Source organism: Rhinatrema bivittatum, chromosome 11 (genome assembly GCF_901001135.1).
Source record: "Rhinatrema bivittatum chromosome 11, aRhiBiv1.1, whole genome shotgun sequence".
In the NCBI taxonomy this organism is placed as follows: domain Eukaryota; kingdom Metazoa; phylum Chordata; class Amphibia; order Gymnophiona; family Rhinatrematidae; genus Rhinatrema; species Rhinatrema bivittatum.
In genome coordinates, this window is record NC_042625.1 from 24,188,721 (window position 1) to 24,215,713 (window position 26,993).

A 26,993-nucleotide genomic window follows, 5' to 3' on the forward strand; every position below is an offset into this window, starting at 1 on the left:
AGCAGAGCCCATCCCACTCACAGCTGAGAGGAGTAGAGACTCGGCGGGCTGCGAGCAGCGCCTTTGCATGTGTGTGTGAGTGAGAGGGATTGTGTGTGTGTGTGAGTGAGAGAGGGAGGGTGCGTCTATGGATGAGACCAAGTAACCTAAGTGTGTGTAAGAGGGGGGGGCCTGTCTGAGTGAATGAGGTCGGAGCCTGGACTGGGGGGGGGGGGGGGGGGGATGGAGGGGATGGGTGCAAGGTAGAAGGTTCGCCTAGGGCGCCTAATACCCTGGCACCAGCCTGTATTCATTGCAAGCAATTTTGAAAGGGACATTACCCAGGTTTCCCCCTGCCCTAAACATGCCCAGTTATGCCTCATTTTTTTAACCCAGCTGAAGGTGCGGGCACAGGGAGAGCTCCCTGTGTGGCTTTAGCTGGGCGAAGGAGGGCAAGTTTCAGTCGGGCTGTTTGGACCTGGGTGTAAATTGCTTTCAGCATTGCTCTCCCCTGGTTTAGCTCAAATGCTTCTTAAGCCTCTCTGAGCGCTAGAAGAAACCGAGATATAAAAGTCGTTCCGCTAAGTCAAGTTTAATGCCCCTGAATTTGGCAGCCGCCTAGCCACTTCTCCCTGCTGCTCAGTCCAGGCTCCACCGCCACACCCACGCCCCTCTTGCTGTGCTGTGGGTTCCTCTCTTTTGAGAGCTCCTAAAAATAAACTGCAAAGGACATGCTGTCATTTCTTGAAAAGAGGAAGGCGCTGATGTGCCCTTGGTGGATGGGAGCTCATGCGGGTGGTGGTGAGGGCTCTGCTTCCCCTTCCCCATCCAGCGCAGGACTCTGGGTAGGCCATCTCATTCACACCAGCCGGTACAATGCTAATTCCACATTTGCTGCTACTGTTTTCTTCTTCTTTTTTTTTTTTTTAAACAGTATCCTGAAAGCAATGAAGTCTGCATCTGCAAATTGCAACCTTTCCCAGGCAAGTTGCTTTCGTCTGTACAGGCAACAAAAAGTAATTGCTGTTTAGGTAATGCCTGCAAGCGTTTCGTACCTAAGCAAATAACAAGCACTTCTATTTTTGTGTTCACAGAGCACATCCAGATCTGCTGCTAATTTGCTGCTGGGCAAAGAAACTTTCTTCTCATCGCAGAAGTATCTTTTGGAGAAGCCAAACCTTCTAACTCAGACTGGTAGGTTTGCATATTATTTTATTGTTTCACTTCCCTCCTCACTCCCCCTTCCCCCCCCCTCCCTTAGTTTGCCGCTGGATATCATTGCAGCATTTACTCTTCTCTGGAGGAGAAAGACCTGTGCCTATACTGGGCACAGGATAACAGATGCGAAAAACAGGTTGAATTAGCACAGGTAGCGCCAATCGTCAAGGCTTCAACCCTGGGAACTGCGCACAGGTCATTAGACATTCATAATCCAGTCATCAAAAAAGAAAAAAAGAAATGATCTAACATGTAGAGCCGGTTTCACGTTTACTTAGCTCATGCTTGGATCAGAAACGGCAGAGCAGTCAGAGGGGAATTTTCCAAGATCCATCTCTGTGCGTAGAATAGCGTTTTCTGGAGGGAAATGGGGGAGCCGGGGCTTTCTTTGAAAAAAAGGCCAACTTATCTGTGCATAAAATCACGCAGGAAGTGCCGCTCATCATCACGTAACTTTAGGCACAGATGGGGGCGGCAACGGCAGGGAGGGGCTAAGCACTCGCACGTGGAGCTTTTCAGGTTCCAGAGAAACCCGTGTGTATAAAGTGCACGGACTTTATCCAGCCTGATTTTGAAAGGTAACTTTTCCCCCCCCTTTGAAAGTCGACGGGTAAACAGTGCCTGCAGGCTTTGCACTTCTGCACCCGATACAAAACTTCTCCTCCACCACCCCCCCAGTCCACCCCACCATGCCTGGGCTGCAAACCGTTCAAGGGTTTCCTTGGGAAACTGAAATATCGGCAGGGAATCTGCTGTTCTAGGGGGGTGGGATTGCCCAGGGAGGGGAGCAGTGGCCCAATTATCTTTCTCGTACACTCGGCCGGAACAGAGCGGGCTCAGACACATTCCCCAAGTCGGTGGGGTTTGATTTCTCCGTATTTTTGGCCCAGGCAGCACATGGGAGAAGCCACTTAATAAATCAGGCCTCGGTGAAGGCTTTTCTTTTTTTTTTTACTCAGGCTCCCTATTGAGCCTTTCACAGGATCCTGCCAACTCAAAAGCAGAATGCCAAGCTCCGGTCTGCTGAACGATAAAGCAGCCGGCTGCAGGAGTAAGGCAAGTGAGAGAGGGACATGGGAAGGGCCAGATATTAAAAGCCATTTACCTGGGTGGAAGGACGGTCTGACAATTGCCCACCCTGTATATGTGAGGCACCTTTACCCGGGGGGGGAGGAGGTGGGATCCAAGGTAAGGGTTAATTTGGGGGAAGGCAACAGCACATGCGGTTTTGGATTTTCATAACGATGCGCCTTGTTCTTCCCAGGGACAGGGGGGGAAGTATCTGCAGGGAAAAGCAGCCCCGCAACTCCCCAGGTGCGTCTTCCCCGAGCAGTGTTGAAAGGGAATGTACCCCCTCTACTTCCTTTTTGAAAATCGTTGCCAAATCTGCAGGGGAAAGTATTCATGGACTTCGCAACCGTCCACGTAGTTTTGAAAATTGCCCCATTCCCCCCCCCCCCCCCCTTAAGGCGGAAGCGCTGTTTCATTTGCGTATGTGCACGGAGCTAAGGGCTGCCGCTTCTGTCCGCTGCATGGAGCTCCCTTCCGAAAAATCCTTTGCTTTCGGAGTCGGGCAGGTCGAAATGCCTCCCGGCAGGTGCAGTGCCTCCTTCCCTTTGATCTTAACAGCTGCCCCTTTCTCCTTTCCTTGTGCGCCTCAAACGGAAAAGTGAATATCATTTTTATTATTTCTCATGAGACTGAGGATTCCTTGTGGCTGCTGATGAGGCCTTTAAGTTGACTCTGGCAGAACAGTTAGATCCCGTGTCCGTCTCCTCCACTCCAAAGCAGAACCACCCAAGGAGGGAAAGCTTCTTTTATATTAAGTGAAGCATGGGATTAAAAACTTTTTTGTATGGTTTGTATTGCTGTAATATTTCTTAACTTTGATATTAGTGGGTTGGGAGGTGGTATCTGATAGCTTTCATTTTAAATAGGCTTTGAGAGCACGGCGAAGCTGTTTAAAATTGATTTCGGAGTGTTCAGCTGAGCACTGTGTAGGTTATCCTGCTCTCATGGAAATTAGCTTTCCAATTCAAAACCAGCAAAGCACATTTTTAGTTGTGGCTACTTCCTCGGCACATTCAAGCCCTTGGAAACAGCTTGTCTCTAGAGAGCAGAATACATGCGCTTTTATTAAGCGAGAGTCTGTGTTTATGGGCCGAGCAGGTGTTGCTGTCTGAGTGCCTATAGTTTTTGTTTTTTTTAATTTGATCTCTAGAGGAAGATCATTCCGAAGATGACTCGGTGAAGGAATCTTTGGGCACGGAGCGGTCCTATTCCTCTCCCCAGCGGACATTGCCCCTTCCTGTTGCTGGAGAGGAACCTTCTTCTCCCAGCTCTGCTCAGACACTGATGGGGCCTTCCACTGGACAAGAAGCACAACGGCCTTTTTCCCTGTCTCCCTACCCAAACGTTCGCAGCGGTGAAAGATCGCCAATGGACACGTTGCTTCCAAAACAAATGATGCCGCCCGGGTACAAGAGCGAGAGCCATAGCATATTGGCTTTCCCGTCGACTTTTTACACTGCCAAAGCCAACTTGCTGTCTGCCAGCCTGAATCCAGCTGCCAGCAATAATGATTCAAGCCCTCCGAGTGACCAGTCTGAAGGGAGCAACTCCGGGTCTGTGGACGAGGAGCAGCTGGACACGGCTGAGATCGCTTTCCAAGTGAAAGAGCAGCTGCTGAAGCATAACATTGGCCAGCGAGTGTTCGGGCACTATGTCCTGGGGCTCTCGCAGGGCTCTGTCAGCGAGATCCTGGCTAGGCCTAAGCCCTGGCGCAAGCTGACTGTGAAGGGGAAAGAACCCTTTATCAAAATGAAACAGTTCCTCTCTGACGAGCAAAACGTTCTGGCCCTGAGGACCATCCAGGTGCGGCAGCGAGGTGAGTGGCATGGCTTGATCTCCACATTCGCCCCTTTGGAGCAGCACGGGCATTGTTTCTGTGACCTTATTGCTCCTTGTGCCGTACTACTCGATCCCCCTCACATATGCTTTCAATTGTAGGGCGTCATCACATGGTACTTGTTGCTTCTCTGTTGACCTACATTCCTTCCATAAAGATTCAAAGTGCACTTTTTTGCAAATATTCTAGATGATGATTTGACCAATGGGTGTTTGTTATGCTCGCAGATGCTAACACTACCAATGAAGGTAGACGTCACGTGAAAGTTTTTTTCAGACACATACAAGGGGCAACTGATCTGATCTAAGATAATGTCATTTATTAAGGCATCTGATCTAGTAATCCCCAAGGGTGGAGGCAAGAAGCATAAACAAGGATTATGAAAGATTTAGGAGGGCAACTTTCAAAATCATTTACCGGGCAAATACTGTTATATATATATATATTTACCCAGGTAAATTAGCCTGTCTGGAAATCACCCTGCTCTGCCCCATTAAAACAGCCCGCATGTTGTGAGCAGAGTTTAAAAAGAGGTGTTCCTGGCAGGGAGGAGACCGGCATGCACACTTGGGGACTTTTGAAAGAGTGAGCATTGCTTTACACTCTCCCCCCCTTCATATGTCTGTCACCTGCACAAATAGCAGGTGCAAAGCATGCAGATGCCTCTAGCGTGCACTTTGCACTAGCGTAAGTGCGTGGGGTGAAAATGCCCACATGCTTTGTCACCATGCAGGCTATTTGACAATCGCCCCCTTAATGAGTAGATGCAAACAACATATCCTCAGACCAGCCATTCGAAAATACCTTCTGCATGTAGCAGTGCTATGCATTATTTATTTACTGTTCAGTTGTCTACAGTTTTATGCTCTGAGATCTGTGGAGCTTTTCTTGCATGGCATCGGTAGGGAAAAAGGGCTGAGGTTTTCCAGTCTGGGCAGTAGGAACATGCAAGGAGTTATCCGTCAGCGAGGATGCACTGTTCTCTTATATAGTGTTCTTAGAGTGTATATAATTGTTTGCATTGTGTGAAATCCTCTTGCACGCTACAACGTACGCCAAATGATTACCCGTAGACGGTGCAATTTTTTATCGCAGAGAAAATTTAATGAATTTCATTTTCTTGCAATAAAAATGTCATTTGTTTTTCTATTATTTGGCTCCCTGACTTTCATTTTGAGCCCAAAGTATAAAGGCATGAGGACATTGCTTACTGAATGTATATTTTTTGGCTGCCTGCAAGGTGTTTCGCACCATCTTAAAATGAAAACTGGCAAACTAGCCTTTTGAAGCGATGCGCTCTACGGCCACCGCTGCTGTATTGTTTATCAAGTGTTTCCATTTTCCCAAACCCCTTTTCTTCTGTATCGTTAAGGATTTACTTTTGTGGCTGTTAAAATGTGATTTAGCCTGGGATCTGCATGGAAGCACACACACACACACTCACACATACATACACACTCACACATACACACACACTCACTCACAAACTCACACACACATACACACACACACACACTCAATACTTGAATGGCCCATGCGTTGAACTACTGACTTGACTTATGTCTACATAACCCTGGAGTGTTCCTAGAGAGAGGGGCAGACTAAGTTATACAGAGGGAGGACAAGTTTATAACTGTGCACCTAAGGCTAAAGTAAGTTGAGCACAAACCACTCGCTTAGTTTAACCCACATTTTTAAAGGAAACTTAAGTGCATAAATCTGCTCTGAAAACAAGGGTGGGTTTACTCACGAAATGTTGATTTTCAGAAGTACGTGTGTAAATTCACATACACACATTTACACCTGCTGTAGAGCAGGTACAAATGTATGTGTATGGGGGTAAGTTTGAAAAGGATTTATGCATATATTGTAGCAATTTTCAAAAGCAGTTTTAAGCATGCAAATCCTTTTGAAAATTACCCCATAATGTTGATTTTTAGAAATATATATGTAAAACGATTTCCCTGTCCTACATCCGCCACCCTCCCCACCACAATGCTTCTTATTTGTGCGCATAAAAAGAAGTGCGTGAATTACACGTGCACTTTTATGCAGATAACGCCCTTCCTGAGCAGTTTTTCAGAAGCCCATTTACACTCATAAATCCTTTTGAAAATTCAGCTCTAAGTTACAAGCAGCTTAGCCTCCTTTCCCTTCTGAAAATCCAGGATCAAATCCAGGCACTGGTCATAAATGCAATGAGTTTCAAGGTCTCAGACCTATCATTGGTAGGCATTGGTCCACAGTTCATCTCAATGGACTACTGAGAAATGGCCAGGGCCGGACCACCAAGGAGCAATCTAAGATATGGGGACAATAAATTGGCAACACTGTGGAAGGAAAGCTGCATAGCGGCTGCTTACCCTGCACCCTGCCCTTGCTTTTCTTTACCTTTTGCTTCATGGATCTTGGCGAGGGAGTTTGTAATGACGTACACCACCGTTTTGATAACGGGGACTTTTCCTGCTGACTTTGCTAATTTGTGTATCCTCAGTTTAGACAAGTTTGCTTCCATTCAGACTGGATTTGAGGGAATAGGATGCTGTGCGCTCCTGTTTGTTCCCCCTCACCCATCAGTCGGGAAAGAAACTCTCTGGAAAAGAATAAATCAGTGGATGCGAGCATCCAACGTTCAGGCTGAGTTTGTGAAAACGACAGGCATGACAAAAGTCTCTTCTCGTGCCTCTTTGATCAGGTAGCATCACTCCGCGCATCAGGACTCCGGAAACGGGCTCCGACGATGCCATCAAGAACATTCTGGAGCAAGCGAAGAAGGAGATCCAATCACAGAAAGGGGGTGAGTCTAGACCCCCGTCGGGACAGAGTGCAGAGCCAGAGGGCCTGGGCGTAATTAGGAGGCTCTGAATGTGTTAGTTACTGGGAAGCACTTGCTTTGAGTGCTGGAATGAGGCAATAGATTGAGCCTTGCACTGTTACTGGTGAATATCGAATGATGTAACCTCACACATCTGAAGCCGCATGCAGGTAATTATAAGTCTTCACTTAAAGAAGGTAATGAAACTCGCGCCGTTCCCCCCTCTCGTTATCATTAGATACGTTGAAATTTGTCCCTGATTGCCTATTAAAGACCTTTTAGGATTGCAGTTTGCTTTCACAAGCTGTGGAAGATGGATGGGGGGTGTTAGTCTGCATAGCCTTGGTTATTGATGCCCAACCTTTATCATTCAGTAAGTCTCTTCAAAAGAGAAGCCTGCCTGCCATTTTCTGAGTAGACATGGCAAGAAGCAATACATATCCTTTACCAGTTTATTGCCAAGTTGTTTGTTTGGTTTTTTTGGGGGGGGGGAATTGTCAAGTCTGTCCATGAGTAAACCCCCTAGCCAGCTGGGTTTCCAGATTCTCCACCATGACTATGCATGAGATACATCTGCATGCCCTACCTCTATTATATGCAAATGCATCTCATGAATATTCATGGTGGACATCCTGGAAACCCGATGGCTAGAGGGTTCCTCAAGGACAGGATTGAAAACCACTGCTTTAGTGCTCTGTGTTACAATTCCTTGCCACTGCTTAGAGTGGCTGTGTCCTTAAGCACCTGGATCTGACGGTTCTTTATATTCCAAGTGATATAACACAGACATTACAGCTTAACTAGGTAGATACCATTCCTAGGGAGGACTTCTGTGGCACAGTGTGAGTAGAGCTGCTTCCAGGGATGGATTCAAGGGAGCCCCTTACTGAATTTCATGTAAAACAACTTTAATTGGCAGAGGGTATTCCTAGAAGTAGCCTAATGGTTAGGGTAGCAGGCTGAGGCCCAGGGAAATTGAGGTTCAAATCCTGCTTTTCCCACAGATGCTCATTTTGTCAACATAGAAACATGACGGCAGAAAAAGATTGTATGGCCCATCCATCCAATTAATTTAGCATTATAATTCCCATTGCTTCCTCAGAGATCCCCCTGTATTTATCCCATGCTTTCTTGAATTCAGATGCTGTTTTTGTCTCCACCACCACCACTGGGAGGCTGTTCCATGTATGCTCAATCCTCTCTGTAAAGAAATATTTCCTAAGATTACTCCTGAGTCTTCCCCCTTTAACCTCATCCCATGACCCCTCGTTCTAGAGCCTCCTTTTCATTGAAAAAGGCTCGCCCTCTGTGCATGGAAACCTTTGAGATATCTCAAAGGTTTCCATCATATCTCCCCTGTCTTGCCTTTCTCCTCTGGGGTTACATGTTTAGATCTTTAAGTCTATCCCCATATGCTTTAGAACGAAGACCACTGATCATTTTAGTAGCCTCCCTCTGGGCCGACTCCATCCTGTTTATATCCTTTTGAAGGTGCAATCTCCAGAACTGTACACAGTATTCCAAGTGAGGTCTCACCAGGGACTTATACAGGGGCCATATCACCTCCCTTTTTCTGATGATCGTTCTTCTCCCTTTATAGCCAAGCATCTTTCTGGCATTTACCGTCGCTTTATCCACCTGTTTGTCTACCTTAAGATCAGCAGCTATAATTACCCCCAGATCTTGCTGTTCCTTTGTGCTTAGAAGAATTTCACCTCCAATAATATTCCTTTCCCTTGGGTTTTTTGCACCCTAAATGCATTACTCTGCATTTTTTAGCTTCCAGACCTTAGTCCATTTCTTAAGCTTCGCTGTTTTCCACTCCTTCCTGGTTGTTCACCCTGTTACAGATTTTGGTATCACTGGCAAAAAGACAAACCTTTCCCAACAATCCTTCCATTATGTTGCTCACGAAAATGTTGAAAAGAACTGGTCCAAGGACCGATTCCCGGAGGCACACTGCTAGTAACAGCCCCCTCCTCAGAGACAACTCCATTTACCACTGCCCTTTGTCACCTCCCACTCAGCCAGTTTCTAACCCAGTCAGTCACTCTAGGATCCATACCAAGGGTGCACTATTTATAAGTCTTCTGTGTGGATCCGTGTCAAAGGCATTGCTGAAATCCAAGTACACTACATCTAGCGCACTCTCTTGATCCAACTCTCTGGTCATCCAATCAAAAAAATTGATCTGATCTGTCTGGCAAGATTTACCTCGGATCTTGTAATCCATTGGATTCCAAAAATTGCACTCTCCTCTGTTTTAGCAGCGATTCCATTAGATTGCTCACCATAGAGGTCAGACTAACCGGCCTGTAGTTCCCAGCCTCCTCCTTACTTCCACTTTTATGAGTAGGAAGCACATCCGCCCTTTTCCAGTCCTCCGGAACTACTCCAGACTCTAAAGAAGCATTGAAGAGGTCACCAGCGGAGCTGCCAGGACATCTCTATTCCCTTATTACCTCAGATGTATCCCATCCAGCCCCATCGCCTTATCTACTTTGCTTTGTGTTTGTTTTATCTGGTCCTGCTCCAGGCCTTTCCACAGTGAACACCGAACTGAAATATTTGTTAAGCAATTTTGTTTTTTTTCCTCATCAGCCACTATGTATTCCTCCCCTTTACCTTTCAGTCTCACAGTGCCACTTTTGCACTTCCTTCTATCACTAACATATCTAAAAATGTTTTCTCCCCCCCCCCCGTTTTACTGTATTTGTTGTTTTTTCTTCTATTTGAATTTTCACATTCCTATTTTCCCAGCTTCTCTTAATTTTTCCAGATATTGTGGCCTGTCTTCCTGTCAAATGACTTCACCCGCCATTGCCTTAGCTACAAACTTAGGGGGTCATTTACAAGGCTGTGATCTTTTATCGCAATAGGGGACAAATACCGTGGGGGGGGGCAGTCCCATGGTATTTTTCCCCTCCCATGAAAAAATATCACAGTGGCTCCCTGAGATGTTTCTTCTTGCGGAAAAACTAAGTGAGAAGAAATACCACGGAGAAATGGTAAAAATGAGCAATGACGGCCTGGAGCTGCCATCATCTTAAAGGGCCACTAGGGCCCAACAAGCACCCCTCCCCCCCTTGGCAACGCTGCCTCTAAAGGTGGTCCAGCAGGGGCAAAAGTGCAAAAATATATAATGAAATTGCACGGCGACACCCCACCCCTGGCCAAATTCCTCCTCTTTCACATAAAACTCACTCCCCATGTTCCAACTCCCTTCCCCAAGTTTAACTATTCCCCCCACCAAAGGGGTTCCAAGTCCCCTGGACCCACCTGCAAACCCCCACCTCACCTTAAATGAAGTCACTGGAAGCCTTATGGTCCCCTGCTCCCAGATCCTCCCTATATCTTAGACATCATTCCTGGTAGGAATAATGTCTAAGATATCAGGGAGATATCAGGATGCCCACATTCTCGTGGGCATCCTGATATCTGGTGAGGCCTGGAGCGCCCTTTAGCCTCTGGACTGGTTGATGCCATTTTCCAAAATGGCGCTGGCCATGGAAAACTACCAAGGGCATTTTGTGCCTTGGCGCGGTTACCAGCTGTGGAGGAAGCCTTCACTTCATGCGACTCAAGTGCTTACCGGTCGTCATCAGAGAAATGACAAGTGTGTCAAGAAAGGGCACGCTCCCTCCTACGTACACACACACACACACATTTCTCCATCGCATGGAAGACATGAAGACCCATCAGGCACATCTCAACAGCCCTCTCATTAGACTCCCTCAGGGTCAGGGCAGGATTAAGGCCAACTGATGCCCTAACCACAAGAGAACAATGCTGCCCCCTCAGCCCTTCCACTGCTTAACTGACAAGACCTTAAGACTCAGTAAGTGCTGAAGGTGAAATAAGATTAAAAATTCAGTAAATAACATAAGCACATTATTTACTTATAACTAAGGGGCAACAGGAAAAATGCAGATTTTCAACACTCTGTGGTGCTCCCCACCTTCCCTTGGTGCCCTGTGCTCGTGCTTATTTTGCCTAATGGTTAATCCAGGGCTGCTCAGAGTCCTCCCTGTTATTTGCTTGCTTTCTAAGTGCTGCTGCCTTGCTAATGGAGCAAGTATGAGGCCTTGCTCTGCCACTGCCTTTCTTATCAGATTATTTTTGTAGCATTTCTTAGCCCCGCTTGATTAGGTTCCGTGCAGTATTAATTTCATCAGTTTCTTCATTTCACTTGGAAGCATTTCAGAGCTGGCCAATGTTTCACAACATTCGTGAGTCGTCGTACCAACGTAACTGTACTGAGGTTCCTCCCTGGACCTGTGGATCTTGCCTAGCTGAAGTGGGTAGAGGCTGGCCTGTCCCCTTCTGTCCCTCCGGACCTCACCTGTAATCCCAGCGGGCCGCAGTTCCTTGGAAACCATGCAAGCCAAAAGACCATTCACGCCAGCTTAAGAGGAAATGGGCCGGGTGACCTCAGGGGATCCTCTGGACCAGTACCATACTGAAATGTGGCCTTAGGTCTTCCCATGAAGCTCTGTGGGAGGTTGGTTCCTTCAATAAGGAAGGTGCAATGAACACAAACAAGAGTTAGCACTCGCATTATGGAAGAGACTCTCAAAGGAGATTAGATAGGAAAGAAATAGTATGGCTTTCAGAAACACCCCCCACCCCCACCCCCACTGAAGACCCCCACTGTTCCTGGTGAGCAGATAGCTTGTTCCTGTTTCCAGGGAGAGGCAGGCTGTTACAGTACATGGGGCTGAGTTTGGGGGGAGATAATGGTAGAGAGGTCAACGGGGAAGGGGAGACTAGAGCCCTGGGTGTAAGAAGTGTAATGCAGGAAATTTTCAACGAAATCATTCAGAAATTAAATTCAATTTCATTCCACAAGTTCATGGAGGCTTCTGTGTGTCGGGCAGATTTTACCTGGCTCCTCTTAATCTGGACTTCTCTGGCTAAGGTTCCCAGCATCTAGTCACCTCGCCTCCTTGGTCCTGTCGTCCTCTCATGATTATCAGAACAAACGAAAGCAGGATTCCAAATCACCATATATAGAAAGTGCAAGATTTATATATCTAATCGGGAAGCCAGCGTAAGAGCACCACCAGAGTGGCTGCCCCGCGTTGTTAGAACAAGAGCTTGTTATAACAACGCAGGGCAAGGTTATAAATACCCCGGCTTCTCTGTCAAATAACTTATTATCATTTGTTTTTATATGCACGTTACAAATTATTAAAAAAACGAATATTTTCTATTGTACATTTCTAGATTTTTTATTGGGTGGATGATTGAGAGGACCGGGCAGCCACTCTAGTGGTGGTCTTATGCTGGCTTCCCGATTAGATATATAAATCTTGCACTTGATTAGGTTCCATGCAGTATATGATTTGGTGATTTGGAATCCTGCTTGGGGTTGTTCTGATATTCTGTGACACAGGATCATTTGGGATTTGTTGTTCTTAGTTGTCCTGACATGAGTGCCACTTCCTTCTAGCGGGTCCTCTGGCCACCCCATCCCCCAGTCTGGTCGCCTTTCGTTTTCCAGTCCCCAGAGGGAGTGGCTAGCTTGGATAAAGCTCAGATCCTTCTGTTTCCAAGGCACCACCCCAGGGATATATTTTTTCCCTTTTTTTTTTTTTCTTCCTGCAACTTTATCACTTGGTGCTTGTCTCCCATCCCCAGGGATTTGCCTGTTGTTCTGGCTAGCCTGATTTGTCTGTCTGCTTTGCCTGTGTTTTGTCAGGTTTCCGTCATGGTTACTCAATCAGTAGGTGATTTTTCTCTCCACAAAACCTCCAATTCACTCTCCGCAGAACACCGTGAGAGAGCACACAACACTCAAAAACATTTTGGTTAGCACTGCCTGAGTAAGGAGGGGTCCCAAACTGCTAGCTGCATCTTCATTGGGACTAACGCAGTTACTGGAGTTAAGAGTTACCCAAGACATTATGATGCACGATGCATTTCTGATCCTACAGTGGAGAAGAAGCAGTACCCAAGGCCCCAACGTCTACTAAACTGACATTTTGGGGGGCTTCAATATGATCTGGTCACTTTAGCTTCTCTTACAGCTTCCAGAACAAGGTGAACAAAATTGCTGTTTCATTACAGGCAGGCCGGTTATTAAGTTGTGTAGCCTGCTGCCCTCTGCTGCCGGCACGTTATTGTGCTGGCTCCAAAACTGGGGCCTCACTTCCTTGTTTTTTCTCTCACTTGTGGTTTGTTTTTTTTCAGTTCCACATCTACGGTGTCATTCCTAGCATGCTTTCGTTCTGTGACTCCACTGCTCTTTTGTAGTAAAGCGGGGATTAAAAGTAGTTTTCCACAATGCAATTCAGCCCTTCTGCAGAATAACTAGACGTACTCAAGAAAACAATCCTCCATTCCTTCCCTGTCTTCGCAAGGTGGCGACGCCGGCAGCTTACTGCGCAGGTTGCATTATTACAGTTAGGGGGGAAAAATGTTTAAAAAGCCCCTGTGGCTGCTTTGCACCCATGGATCGTGTATGCATTTTCGAAGGGAAAGTCCACACGCACTTCCCCTTTAGAAATCGCTTTTGCCACCCTGCTTTCTATGAGCAAGCTAAATTTGTCCCGGAGGGGGGGAAACAGCAAGCGTGCAATTTGAATGTGCAGTGCTCCCATTGTATCCTGTGCTCCCATCCAAAACACCCACCCACCCCTGCCCCCTGGGCTGCCTCTAACCCAGCTAAAAATACAGCCTTCACTTGGATCAAAGGTGGGAAATTCTCCGACTGCAGATTTTACCTGGGTAAATGGCCTTTGAAAACTGTCTTCCATATTATGAATGCTCCAGTTGTCATTTCCGTAGCAGATAATGAGTAGCTTATGCATTATCTTATTTTCACCTTTTTAAATTGTAAACCCAGGTGCTAATCTTTTCATACCTTAATTATAAAACAGCAGCACCTCTCAGCCAGGGCAACATTTATATGTTATAGACCCAAGACATGATCGCTCCTACAAATATAAAATTCAGCCATTGAATTATTATTATTATTTGTTTTAATGCAGGAAATGCTGAACTAACTGAACTGTACTAAGAGAATAGCCGGAAGGCCCCCTCTGTCTGTCTCCCTTCTCTCTCTCCTTCTCCTGCTTATGTTGCCCCGGGACCACCAATTGGGTGGCATTTGAGGTCAGGATTATGTCAAGGAGGCAACGTCAAAACAGGGGGACATGCAGGTTGCTTTTTCAGCTTGGAGTTGGTGGCAATTGGAATTTGTTCTTTTCCCTCCTGCTATATCTGTTGTATGCTCTGCCCTGAGAGGCATTGTTGGCTACCTGGGGGGCTTATACATTTTCTCATTTTTATACTCACATGCAGGCGAAACAAAAAATGCTCCTGGCCTTCAGGCATCTTCAAACGGCAACAGCAACAGCAACTCCGAAGACGCCATAAAAAATATTCTGGAGCAGGCCCGCAGGGAGATGGAGGCTCAGCAGCAGGCTCTTCTGGAAATCGAGTCCGGGAACAGCAAAAGGCCGATCGCCACCCCCCCTTCCGATCGCTCCATGCTAGCTGCCGCCGCCGCCGTCGGTCAAAGTCTGCCTCAGGCTTACATCAAACAGGAGGAAGGGGCACTGGGGAACAGCGTGAGCAGCAGCGCCACACAGACTCCACTAAGTGTCCTGTCCCCTGCGGCCTTCGTGCAGAGCATCATACGCAAGGTGAAGACTGAGATCGGCGACGCCGGCTCCTACTTTGACCAGCACTGGGCTGCGGAGAGGAGCATGCTCAGCCGGCCCTACGCCTCGGTGTCGCCTTCCCTGTCGTCTTCATCGTCGAGCTACTCGAGCGCGGTCAACGGCAGGCCCTGGCAGCGGGGCGACAATGGAGAGGCTCTCCCGAACGAGGAGGAAGTGACGGTAGGGGAGGAAGAGCCTCACAAGGTCGCCGAGGTGAAGACCGAAGGCGGCGTTTCCGAATCGCAGGGCTTGAGTCGCCTTTCCTATTATCCAGCTTATGTTCCCAGGACCCTTAAGCCAACGGTGCCGCCTCTCACCCCGGAGCAGTACGAGATGTACATGTACAGAGAGGTGGACACGTTGGACCTGACCAGGCAGGTGAAGGAGAAACTGGCAAAAAATGGAATCTGTCAAAGGATATTTGGAGAAAAGGTACAGTTAGTCTGTGATACGGTCATTATCTGCTTATATGGTTTTTGATTCTGAAAAAATAGAATTTTAAGGTCTTTTTCCTTCGCATGTGAGGGCCTTGCTGCTAACGTTGTATGACTGCAGAGAGAAGCTGGAACATGAATGAGAGTAATCTGAACAAATATCAACTTTTACATTTCGGTTCCTGTTTACTTCTTTTTCTGGTCTTATTCCTAAATCTGTTATCCCTTGTTCATTTTATTTATTTATTTTATTTATTTGAATTTCTATACCGATATTAGTGGGGACATCATATCGGTTTACATCAACAAAAACATAAAGCTTGGAAATTACATAAAACAGGGTGGTGGGGATGGAGAAATAGGAACTGAGAGAACGCAGATTAGGAAGTACATAGGAAACAGGCTACTCAGAAAGGAGAGTGCCACAACAGTTCAAGATAAGCATAATATTTGTGCTTATCTTGAACTGTTTGTGCTAATCCTAACAGATTCTGTTTCTTTTATTTATACACTTTCTTGACACAAAAAGTATTGTGGAAACACCCTTTGCTTTTTAAAATATTGCACCCATTCCCTGTCCTGGTTCCACTGTTTGGTTGAATATACAACATTAATGTTGTGCACATGAAAACATGGGGTGCCTGCATAGGGTTAAGATAAGGATTTGCATGACAGTACCCTGATTTATTTTAATATTGATAATGGCAGAAGTTGCCACGTGGGAGGAACTCTAAAAGAAAACATGTAATAGGAAAAGCTTTTAAGAAAAGTTGTACCCTGCTTGCAGAGTGCATCCAGGAATAACAGTCTATATCTGTGAATTCTCAAAACTGTCCTCTGGGTCTAGCCAGTCAGCCTGGTGGTCAGGAAATCCTCAGCATGTGTGATGAGGTATTGGAGTGCAGAAGTATGCAAATCCGTCTTGGGCATATTTACTGCGGCTGTCCTAAAAGCCAGACTGGCTGGGTGGGCCTCAAGGACTAGTTTGGGAATCACTGCCCTGTATCAATTCAAATGTTTACATGAGATTTTTAAAAAAAATGTTTAAGCCATTCTCCCACAGCTCTCCTGCATGCCTTTGAGCAGGCACGCTAACAAGAGAGTTACAAGTTAGCTGGATCGGATTGGTTCACAGTGACTTTGATGTCAGAGTAGACATCACCTATGACCTGGACCAATCCGATCCCGTTTGGAGTGAGGTCATTTTTGACACTGTATTTGAGACAGCTGCTCTCAGGGAATATTGATTGGATGACCCAATGGCAGGTGCTGTGCGCTGTGGAGGACTCAGGATCAGATCTTCCGTTCCTCCCAGGCTGTCCAGAGCCCCTGGGATTCCCGGCCCTTGTGCAACACGTCATGGTCAGGTGGAGGGCCCATGACCGCGGGGGTTCAGACGGAGCCCTGGTATGTGGTCCCTGGCCGAGGAGCATTCATGCAGTGACTGGGTTGAGTTGGGAGGGGCATAAGAAATAGGGAGGAAAGACCCCAGATAGTTGTGAATGAGAGTTCATGATGCCATAACTCATTTGAAGTCAGTTCTGACTGAGCTGGAAGTCAAGGGAAGAGGAACAACAACAACCACAAAATGTGTGTATATATATATATAAATATATACATACATACAAATAAAAATGATTGGGCAGTAATATTTTTACTTGTTACAGAGAGGCTGTTACTGCTTGTTGAAACTCTGCACAGTGTACAAAGGACACAGCTTCCTGTGAAACAACCATGTTCCCTCTCTGTAACTCGGGCTAGCTTGGAGCTGGGAACGCGCTTCCAGGCCGGTTGAGAGCAGGGGCACGCGTCCATACCTATCAGAAACGGTGGAGTGTGTGTGTGAGTTTTTGGCACAGTAAATGGCTACTCGGTATAACTGCAGTAATGCTGGTTAGCCTTCTAGTTTTAATGGGGTCCTGCATAAGTGTAAAGATGGAGCTCCTTCAAGTTTGTGACAAAGGCTGCAGCACTTGAACTGTTCTCTGGCAAGATGATGAGCTTTTTGCCATATTTGTTTGATTTATGTTTTAAGATTAGGGATGGGAATACGTTTCTCACTGAGAATGTTATATAGTGTGGGCTGTACGTTTTTAAAATAAACTCTAACCCATCTCAAGGACGAAGGATAAATTGGAACACACAAATAAAAGGAGGGTCATCATGACTGGCTGTTTTAACTAATAATTTTTGCCATGACTTCTGATTGAAGGCCTGCTCCAAGTTCTGACCTCCCCGCCAACCCCAGCAAAGCTGCCGCAAACAAAATCTGGCTTCCTGTGAGGCCGTACGTCTTGCCACGCCTGCCACTGCAGGCCGGGGCACTGGCGACAGGGAGACTTCCTTTAAACATAGCGCACCATGGCTGGTTATCAATGCCAACAAGAAGCTGTTGTACCTTGTTGGAAATCAGTTTGCTCTATCCATTAAACAATAGAAAAACAAACAATAAAAAGTACTGCAGAACTTATAGGATAAGAACAAAATATACTCTAAAATCAAGAACAAAGAATATTTAACGGTGTTAAATATAAGTTACCAGCTTTGCATTACTTTGGCACAGTCATACAAGACAGGACAGACAAGAATATAATAAGATCCCAAATGTATTATGCAACCAGAACAGTATGAGATTGTTGACATATATGTATGGTTATGTTATCGTTCTTTGACGTTATTCGTCGCATAAGGTTTAAAAAGCCGCAGCAAAGAAAACTGAGGGGGAATTCCCAAGGCGTCTCTGTAAAGAGCTGTTATCTGAAATTCCATTCCAGAGCCTTTCACACGATAAAACCTACCATCGAGTGAATCAGGGCGGCTCTACAAATGATCATTAAAGATATTAGAGAGGATTATGACCATGAAAAGGCAGCTTTCTAAGTTCTGCTCCCTGCTATTATAAATTCAATATAAAGAATTTCTCCTCACTTGGCTGGCGTTGCCAAGGTCAGGCGCAGCCATTGGCTAAAAATGCAAATCACAGAGGGCCTGCTGGTGGGCGTTTCAGAGTTCCCGAGCTGTATGTAACTGTTACTCTAACTGAGTTTAATAAAAGGTTTGGATGGATTTATAGAGGACAGCTGGCCAGGTAGACTTGGGGATCGCTATCACTTACCTCCGGGAGCAGTCAAGAAGGAAGGGATCTCCCCCATTAGGATTTGCCAGACAAGTATTTCCAAGAGACCCGGATGAGCCACTGTCAGAGTCAGGATTCTGGGCTCGCTGCACCTTTGGTCTGATCCAACATGGCACCTCTTATGCTATCATCTGTCTTAAAAATCTAGTGGGTTATATTAGATATTAGAATTTCCCTACCAAGTGCTTCCCATCACTTTTTGAAACTGTTGCTTGGTTAAAACAGCGCAGAGCTCTCAAAGCCATTTTACTCCTGGATTCTCTGCAGGCTTCACTACTTCTGACAGAGCCAAAATAAGAATTATCCAGAGGCAGTGCACACAAACTCTGGAGGAGACCTATATGATCTCAAGGCTCATGCAGAGCGTGTTATGTTGGGCCTATAAAAAATGTAGCAGAACGCAAAGAATCCAGTAAAATGAGCAGGTCCACATAGTTGGTTAAGTTTAAGTGAGACACAGCCAGGTCATCTAGCCTTCTGAATAAGTAATTTGTACAGTGCTTTTATCTGAATTAGTACATTCAAGAATAATTTTAGAGCATCCAACATCAAGATGGGCCTCCAGTGTATACCCATAAATTTACTTCTACATTATGGGCCTTGAGGCCCTCTTGGTTAAGCCAGGGATGCTCAGATTGGTCCTCTGCCCCCTCCCCTCCCCATGTAAATATATCTCATCCATATTCATTAAGGATATTGTGAAACCCAACTGTGAATAAAGGTGAACTGGTAGAAGTAGTGTATTTGGATTTTCAGAAGGCGTTTGACAAAGTCCCTCATGAGAGGCTTCTAAGAAAACTAAAAAGTCATGGGATAGGAGGCGATGTCCTTTCGTGGATTACAAGCTGGTTAAAAGGAAACAGAGAGTAGGATTAAATGGACAATTTTCTCAGTGGAAAAGGGTAAACTGTGGAGTGCCTCAGGGATCTGTACTTGGACCGGTGCTTTTCAATATATTTATAAACGATATGGAAAGGAATATGACGAGTGAGGTTATCAAATTTGCAGATGATACAAAATTATTTAGAGTAGTTAAATCACAAGCAGACTGTGATACATTACAGGAGGACCTTGCAAGACTGGAAGATTGGGCATCTAAATGGCAGATGAAATTTAATGTGGACAAGTGCAAGGTGTTGCATATAGGGAAAAATAACCCTTGCTTTAGTTACACGATGTTAGGTTCCATATTAGGAGCTAACATCCGGGAAAAAGATCTAGGCATCATAGTGGATAATACTTTAAAATTGTCAGCTCAGTGTGCTGCAGCAGTCAGAAAAGCAAATAGAATGGTTAATAAAACAGAAAATGTCATAATGCCTCTGTATCGCTACAAGGTGAGACCGCACCTTGAATAGTGTGTACAATTCTGGTTGCCGCATCTCAGAGATATAGTTGCAATGGAGAAGGTACAGAGAAGGGCAACCAAAATAATAAAGGGGATGGAACAGCTCCCCTATGAGGAAAGACTGAAGAGGTTAGGGCTGTTCAGCTTGGAGAAGAGACGGCTGAGGGGGGATATGATAGAGGTCTTTAAGATCATGAGAGGTCTTGAACGAGTAGATGTGAATCGATTATTTACACTTTCGGATAATAGAAGGACTAGGGGGCATTCCATGAAGTTAGCAAGTAGCACATTTAAGACTAATCGGAGAAAATTCTTTTTCACTCAATGCACAGTTAAGCTCTGGAATTTGTTGCCAGAGGATGTGGTTAGTGCAGTTTTTGTAGCTGGGTTAAAAAAAGGTTTGGATAAGTTCTTGGAGGAGAAGTCCAATAACGGCTATTAATCAAGTTTACTTAGGGAATAGCCGCTGCTATTAATTGCATGAGTAGCATGGGATCTTCTTGGTGTTTGGGTAATTGCCAGGTTCTTGAGGCCTGGATTGGCCTCTTTTGGAAACAGGATGCTGGGCTTGATGGACCTTTGGTCTGACCCAGCATGGCAGTTTCTTATGTTCTTATGGCTTAGGGAGCAGGGGCCCAAGGATCGGTTTAGGCACTACTAGGCTAAGCAGTAGGGATGGGGGAGAGAAAGCCTGTCTGAAGTCACTGATACACTGGACAGAAAAAAGAGACAGCTCCAGACCCCAAATGATCGAAAGTGTAAAATGTATTTTGTTTTTAATTCAGAGGAAAGAAATGTGGAAGACTTCTTCTGGAAGTGAAGAAAAATATTTTAATAACTTGCTTTTTAAAATAATTCTCAGGGAGACGCTACTGCTGTATGTTGTAACTGTACTCACCTCAGTATTTAATTTAAAAGAGCAAGATCACCTAAAATAATTTTGTATCAGTCTGGCAAAAGAAGTGATAGAATTTTTTTTTTTTTGATACAGCTGCTCCTGCTTGTTCACTGTTCCATCTCTACAGATCGCAGTGAATTATGATGATGTCTTTGAAGACGTAAAATCTGAGTACATCATGAGTAGAAGAGTGATCATGGGGAGGGAAGGGGGAGAAAGCAACAAGGAGAGTAAATTGTAAAAAAATAAAAATACAGGTTGAGAAAAAGGAACATTTGAGATAACACTGAACCTTACATTAACTGAAACCCTCGCCACAGGAAAAATACCATCATCAAGAACAGTTCACTAGAACACGAATTTTAGACCATAGAGAGTTAGGCTTCTCCAAATATACATCTCTTTTGTATCTCACCTTCTTGTTCTAGGTACTGGGTTTATCACAAGGGAGCGTGAGTGATATGTTGTCCAGGCCCAAACCATGGAGTAAGTTAACCCAGAAGGGTCGTGAGCCTTTCATCAGGATGCAGTTGTGGCTCACTGATCAGCTTGGCCAAGTCATCGGTCAACAGTCAAACTCATCCCAAGGTAAGCTTGCCGGAATTTTCCAATGATCGCAGCATATGTTATCGGTGCTCCTAACTAAGCCACTTTAAGAGGGCTAGCCCAGCATTTTGAGTGAAAAACAAAATGTGATCGTTTCTCTCCTTCAACCCTTCAAAACGTGAATTTGCACAATGCAGTTCAGTAGAGAGCTGAAGCATGTCAAATGTTTCCACAGATAACCCTCATCATAGCTTTCAGCAGTTGAGGTGGGCTAGCCCGGTAGCTCAGTTGGCAGTGTTGCGCATTGCCATGTGGAGGGACCTGGGCTTGATTCCTGGCTTAAGACCGTCTGCCCCCCTGATGGGTGGGGGCTTGGGCTGCCGCAGAGGAATTATTTGCAACTCCTGAGGTAGGAGGAGAAATATACAATTACCAAGGTGCTGGGGTGGTGGAAGTTTCCCAAAGGTCATTTCACATCGTGGAGTACTGAAATATTTCTGCAGTGTAGTGTCCCTTTGATGTAACCTGATGAGGGTTAGAAACAAAAACTGAGAATGGTTCCCTTTTTTCCTTTTGATAATGAGAAACTGATTGACGTTTCAGTAATGGGATCGCCCTGTTACCTCCGGAAATATTTCTCGGCACAAATCAATAGGAACACGTGATAGTGCTTTCATCTTGCAAACTCTCCGGTTTCGTTCACTTCATGCCTGATGTTCTTGAATGTATTCCGTCTTCAGGGGAAGTCGTTATGTGGCAAGTGATTGCTTGTGTCTTCCGGCTATGCCTGAAGCCTCATTTTAACCCCCAAACTATATGTTTTTCCTTCTCTCCCCACTCTCAATCCCTCTCCCTCCCCTTCCCTCTTGGGGGAAAGGTATCAGACAGTACTGGAAAACAAAGTCCCATGCTTAGCCAGAGAGAAGGGGCAACCAAGGGCAGCAGCAGGACAAACGTCTCCACTTTCCTCTGCCAGTATGCTTCAAGCCCCTCCTGGTAGGGCTCTCCCTAAGGATAAGATTTGGACTCCTTGCACAGTTACCCTACACAGTGGCATAAATTCTACCCACGCAATCCACGTAACTCAGTGAAAACAAGGCAAGAAGGGCCCAGGTCCCAGAACAGCAAATCAGGGTTGGCAGCAATAGGAGGAAATATCGAGGCAAGGCCTATGAATTGATGTGCCTGCAGGTCCTGTGGTAGCCCTACACACTCCTTTTGTACGAGTTTGCTATTACGAAGGAAGCTTGTGCGAGGGGCAAGGCTGCTGCAGGACCTGTGAGCGCACATTGTCTCATGGGCCCTGCATTGATATTTCCTCCTGGGAAATATCTGGGGTCAGTCACTTCAGATGAGGGGAGGGGAGAAAGATGAGGGGTTGGAGAAGGATCTGGAAAGGGCCATGGGAGGCTAGGAGGGAGAGAACCTGGGAAAGGGCCATTGGGGAGGAGGTAGGAGCTAAAGGACACAGGAAGGGGTCATGGGCAGAAGATAGGAAGGAAAGAACTTGGGAAGGGGGCCATGGGTGGGGAGGTAGAAGTGAAAAGTCACAGGAAGAAGCCATGGAGGAGAAGGTAGGGGGGAGAGAACCTGGGAAGGGGCCATGGGGGAGGAAGTAGGAGCGAAAGGACACAGGAAGGGGCCATGGGCAGAAGATAGGAAGGAAAGAACTTGGGAAGGGGACCATGGGTGGGGAGGTAGAAGTGAAAAGTCACAGGAAGAAGCCATGGAGGAGAAGGTAGGGGGGAGAGAACCTGGGAAGGGGCCATGGGGGAGTAGGTAGGAGCTGAAGGACACAGGAAGGGGTCATGGGGCAGAAGATAGGAAGGAAAGAACTTGGGAAGGGGGCCATGGGTGGGGAGGTAGAAGTGAAAAGTCACAGGAAGGAGCCATGGAGAAGGTAGGGGGGAGAGAACCTGGGAAGGGGCCATGGGGGAGTAGGTAGGAGCTAAAGGACACAGGAAGGGGTCATGGGGCAGAAGATAGGAAGGAAAGAACTTGGGAAGGGGGCCATGGGTGGGGAGGTAGAAGTGAAAAGTCACAGGAAGGAGCCATGGAGGAGAAGGTAGGGGGGGAGAGAACCTGGGAAGGGGCCATGGGGGAGGAAGTAGGAGCGAAAGGACACAGGAAGGGGTCATGGGGCAGAAGATAGGAAGGAAAGAACTTGGGAAGGGGGCCATGGGTGGGGAGGTAGAAGTGAAAAGTCACAGGAAGGAGCCTTGGAGGAGAAGGTAGGGGGGGAGAGAACCTGGGAAGGGGCCATGGGGGAGGAAGTAGGAGCGAAAGGACACAGGAAGGGGTCATGGGGCAGAAGATAGGAAGGAAAGAACTTGGGAAGGGGGCCATGGGTGGGGAGGTAGAAGTGAAAAGTCACAGGAAGGAGCCATGGAGGAGAAGTAGGGGGGAGAGAACCTGGGAAGGAGGCGTATGCCTCCTGTTGCATTCCCAGTCACCTACTGTATCTTCAGAGTGGGGGGGGGGGACGGACGTCCATTCACAGATCTTCTTAGAGTCGTCCCCCCCACCCAGTCCTTCTCAGGGAGGCCCCTCTGGGGGCCCGTTCTGAAATTTTGGTCTGGGGGTACAGAATTAGAAATGACACTACTGGTGAGAGTTGTGTTGCTGGGCTTAGTAATGCATACAGTTATCCTCTGTGAACTGGACTGAGGGCAGCGCATCTCATTTCATTCTGCGTTCCCTGTACAATAACCATTCTGCAGGTGTAGATGTGCCAACATTAATTATGTCTTTTTAAAAAGTGACCGATGGCAATTCCCTTGTAGGGGCGCGGAAACATTTACCTAAATTATCTATTTAAAAAAAACATTTGCTCTAGGAAGCCCCCACTACAGGAAATTACTATGGAGCCTCAAGTTATGTCTGTCTATATAATTAATGTGAAGTGTTACAAATAACTACGTTAGGTTTAATAGATATTCTAGGCAGTTCTTGAATTCTTAAACAGAAGATGAAATTTTCTCTGCATGTAGAACAAAAGCAGTCTACGTTCAGTACCAAATGGTATTAAAAATAGAACATCTTCAGGTGAACTGCCATCTATTGAAAGCAAGCTTCATCCTGCTCTCCAGAGAGTTGTTCTGGGATATGTTACTTACTTTACAACCCTTTAATTAGCATGTTGTACAAAATATGGTTGTGTAAGGTTTCCTTCAAAGGGTATTTTGTCAAAAATAAAAAATCAATCTAGTCAAAAATGTTTGGCACGCTGCTTGGAATCCTGACGTAACCATTATGTGTTCATTATAGGGTGGACAGGGGTTTTTTTTTTAATAAAATTAATCATTTTTTCATTTCTTCCTTGTGGACCCATTGGAAGGTGCTACCTCTTTTTATTTATTTATTTGTTTGTTTTTGGGAGTGGGGAAGGGTGGTTTGAACGGGAAGTTTCCTCCTGCATGTTTGTATTTCTAGCTCGGTTGGTAACCAGGACCTGGGGACTGGCTCTCCATGCAGCTTCATTTGTGACTTCCTGGGGATTTTTCTCCTAGTTAATATCCCGCTGCCTCCAACATACCTCGTCTGGTCATTGCAGTGACTGGTCCCTGGGCCGGGGGAGGGAGGGATCAGGCACCTAGGATCCCTCCAGAACTTGGCAATCAAGGGCCTTGAATCTGGTCGCTAGGTTCCGATGACCACGACCCCCCCTCCCAGCTCTCAGGACCTGTTAGTGCTGTTCCAGCTGACCCGAAGAGTGAAAGACCTAGCTTGGGGTTTGACCTGAGAAAGAGAAAAAGGATGACATAGAAGGAGATAGGCGAGCTAATGCTTCTCCTCACTCCCCATTTCAAGCGCTCACGCATTGCTTTTAATTTGCCAGAAATGTACTCTCAATCCGGCCAGCCCAGAGCTGGCGGCTTCTGTGGTTCTGACATGTAGTTTGATTCTGTTAAGATGGAAGGCACTATTTAATTGCATATTATCATTACTTTGATACGCTTTATTACTGCATGTATCTCTTTCACCTTCCCTAGGGGAATCTCTTTATGAGTGAGCACATTAACAAGCTTGCAGCACGCTTATTCATTTACCAAATTTATACCCTGCTCCACCACATGTTCACGGGACTTAAACACCTAGAAAGATAAGATATGATAGGAGATGACAGGAAGGCCCATCTAGCCTGCTCACGTTCCTTCTTTTTTGCAATACCATTGCTAAAATTGTAGCTGAAATGAAACCACTGCATTTTTATAAATTCTGAGATAGTAGTGGTTGCTAAAAATAAATGATAAAGCTAAAAAAAAAAAAAAAATGTAAAAAGTATTCAAATGTTGGGCTTGTGCTTCCAGTACTAACGGTATCTGTTCCCTTGAGGTGAAACAGCGAGTCCCATGGAGACGCAGTCCTCACCCTCTCCGCCCCTGAGCCCGTCCGAGCAGGAGACGACCCCGCAGGAGCCTTTAAGTTTAGCCCTGGAAAGCAGCAAAGAAAACCAACAGCTGGAGGGCAGATCCGCATCGGCACTCAGCGGGAAGACATGCACTGGCAGCCAAGTGCCTCTGGGCATCCAGGAAATAGTGGTCATGTCGCCGGAACTGGACACCTACTCCATTACCAAGAAGGTCAAGGAAGTGCTTACGGACAATAACTTAGGTATTGAAAGGGAGCTGTTCTGCATGCTGTCCTCCTCCATTCCTAGTACTGTGTATGCAAAAAAAACCAAAAAAAACAAACCAATATAATATGATACCAGTGTTTTATTCTTCATCTCATCTCATATTATTATTCTGGTTTTTTTGTATGTGATAAGAGGGTATTTTACTTTTATCTTTTCCTTTTTTTCCCTCCTCCCCAGCAGTTTCTGCTACTTTCCCCACCTCCCCCTTCCCTATCTCAGAAGGCTCGGGGCCCCTTGCACCCTCAGGCAACACCTTCTCCTAGGTGCACTCTCTGTGCCATTCCGTGGCCCGCAGGGGCCACCGCAGTAGCGGCAGTCGTCCACGCTCCTTGCCCAGGCCTGAGTGTACCACTTTGCGATGTGCCCAATCCTGAGCATCCCTGCTGGACAGGGAATCCCATCCCAGATCCTCAATGCCACAGCACAATACCCGGAACCATGAGGCTGATCCCGAGGATATTTCTTAGTGTATAAATAAATTATCTGATCACTTATGGTATTAATAACACTGGGGCCGATGCAATAAAGTGCGCTAAGCCGAGCGCACTGTATAACCCGCAGTCAGACACGGGTTGAATAGGCGCTAATCAATCCCCTAATGCATATTCAACGCGCGTCCAAAGCAGAGTGAACATAATAGCGCTCATCACATGCAAATGCATGTGAATGAGGCTATTAGGCATTCACTCCGATGCAAAAAAATAAATGTGCGTCTTGGACGCACATTTAGCGATCAGCTATTGACACCTGCCTGGAGCAGGCGTTAATAGCTGAGCGCATTTAAAACAAGTACAGAAAAGCAGAAAAATTATAACCATATTGTAATTCCAGATATCTTTCTTACATGCAGCCTTTCCCAAATCGCAGTTTTTCCGAATTGAACTATGTTTAGCTATTGTTTAACTTCTTTACTTGTTTAGCTATTGTTGAGCTTGTTTCACAAAAATATCATACTTTTTTGTTTATGGTGATACCTCGCCTGTTGATCCCAGTTTAATTCTCCTTGTTCTATGTAACTGCATTCTTACATGCCTGTTAATGTTAAAATGTAAACTGAATTGATTTGTAGCTTTGCTACAAGAATTTCGGTATATAAAAATGCTAAATAAATAAATTAAAAAAAAACTATTTTTCTGTACTTCCGCCTACTTAATATCGTTGCAATATTAAGTAGGAGGAAAAACTTAAAGAAAAAGGTTTAAAAAAAGGTTAAAAAAAAAAAACACTTGACAGTCAGGTGCAGGAAACGGATGCTCAACTGACAAACCGAGTTAGGAAAATCGATTGGGTTCTCGTTAGCAAGGAGACCCTAGCACCTCCTTGCTAACGCGACTCCCTAATTTAAATATTGCATGGCGTGTTAAGAAAGCAGGCGCCGACTGTTCAGCGCCCGCTTTCTAAGCAC

At 45.9% G+C, this 26,993-nt stretch overlaps 1 protein-coding gene across 2 annotated transcripts in view; it reads left to right on the forward strand.

Annotated features, from left to right (window-relative positions):
• The window catches only part of CUX2 (cut like homeobox 2), a 382,795-nt gene that overhangs the window by 349,802 nt on the left and 6,000 nt on the right, over positions 1–26,993 (forward strand). For both annotated transcript variants that reach the window (XM_029620055.1, XM_029620054.1), the window contains exons 13-19: positions 914–962; positions 1,074–1,173; positions 3,419–4,084; positions 6,801–6,902; positions 14,226–15,019; positions 20,832–20,991; positions 25,285–25,563. In XM_029620055.1, coding sequence (XP_029475915.1) covers positions 914–962; positions 1,074–1,173; positions 3,419–4,084; positions 6,801–6,902; positions 14,226–15,019; positions 20,832–20,991; positions 25,285–25,563 — 2,150 coding nt within the window. The remainder of the gene's footprint in view (positions 1–913; positions 963–1,073; positions 1,174–3,418; positions 4,085–6,800; positions 6,903–14,225; positions 15,020–20,831; positions 20,992–25,284; positions 25,564–26,993) is intronic.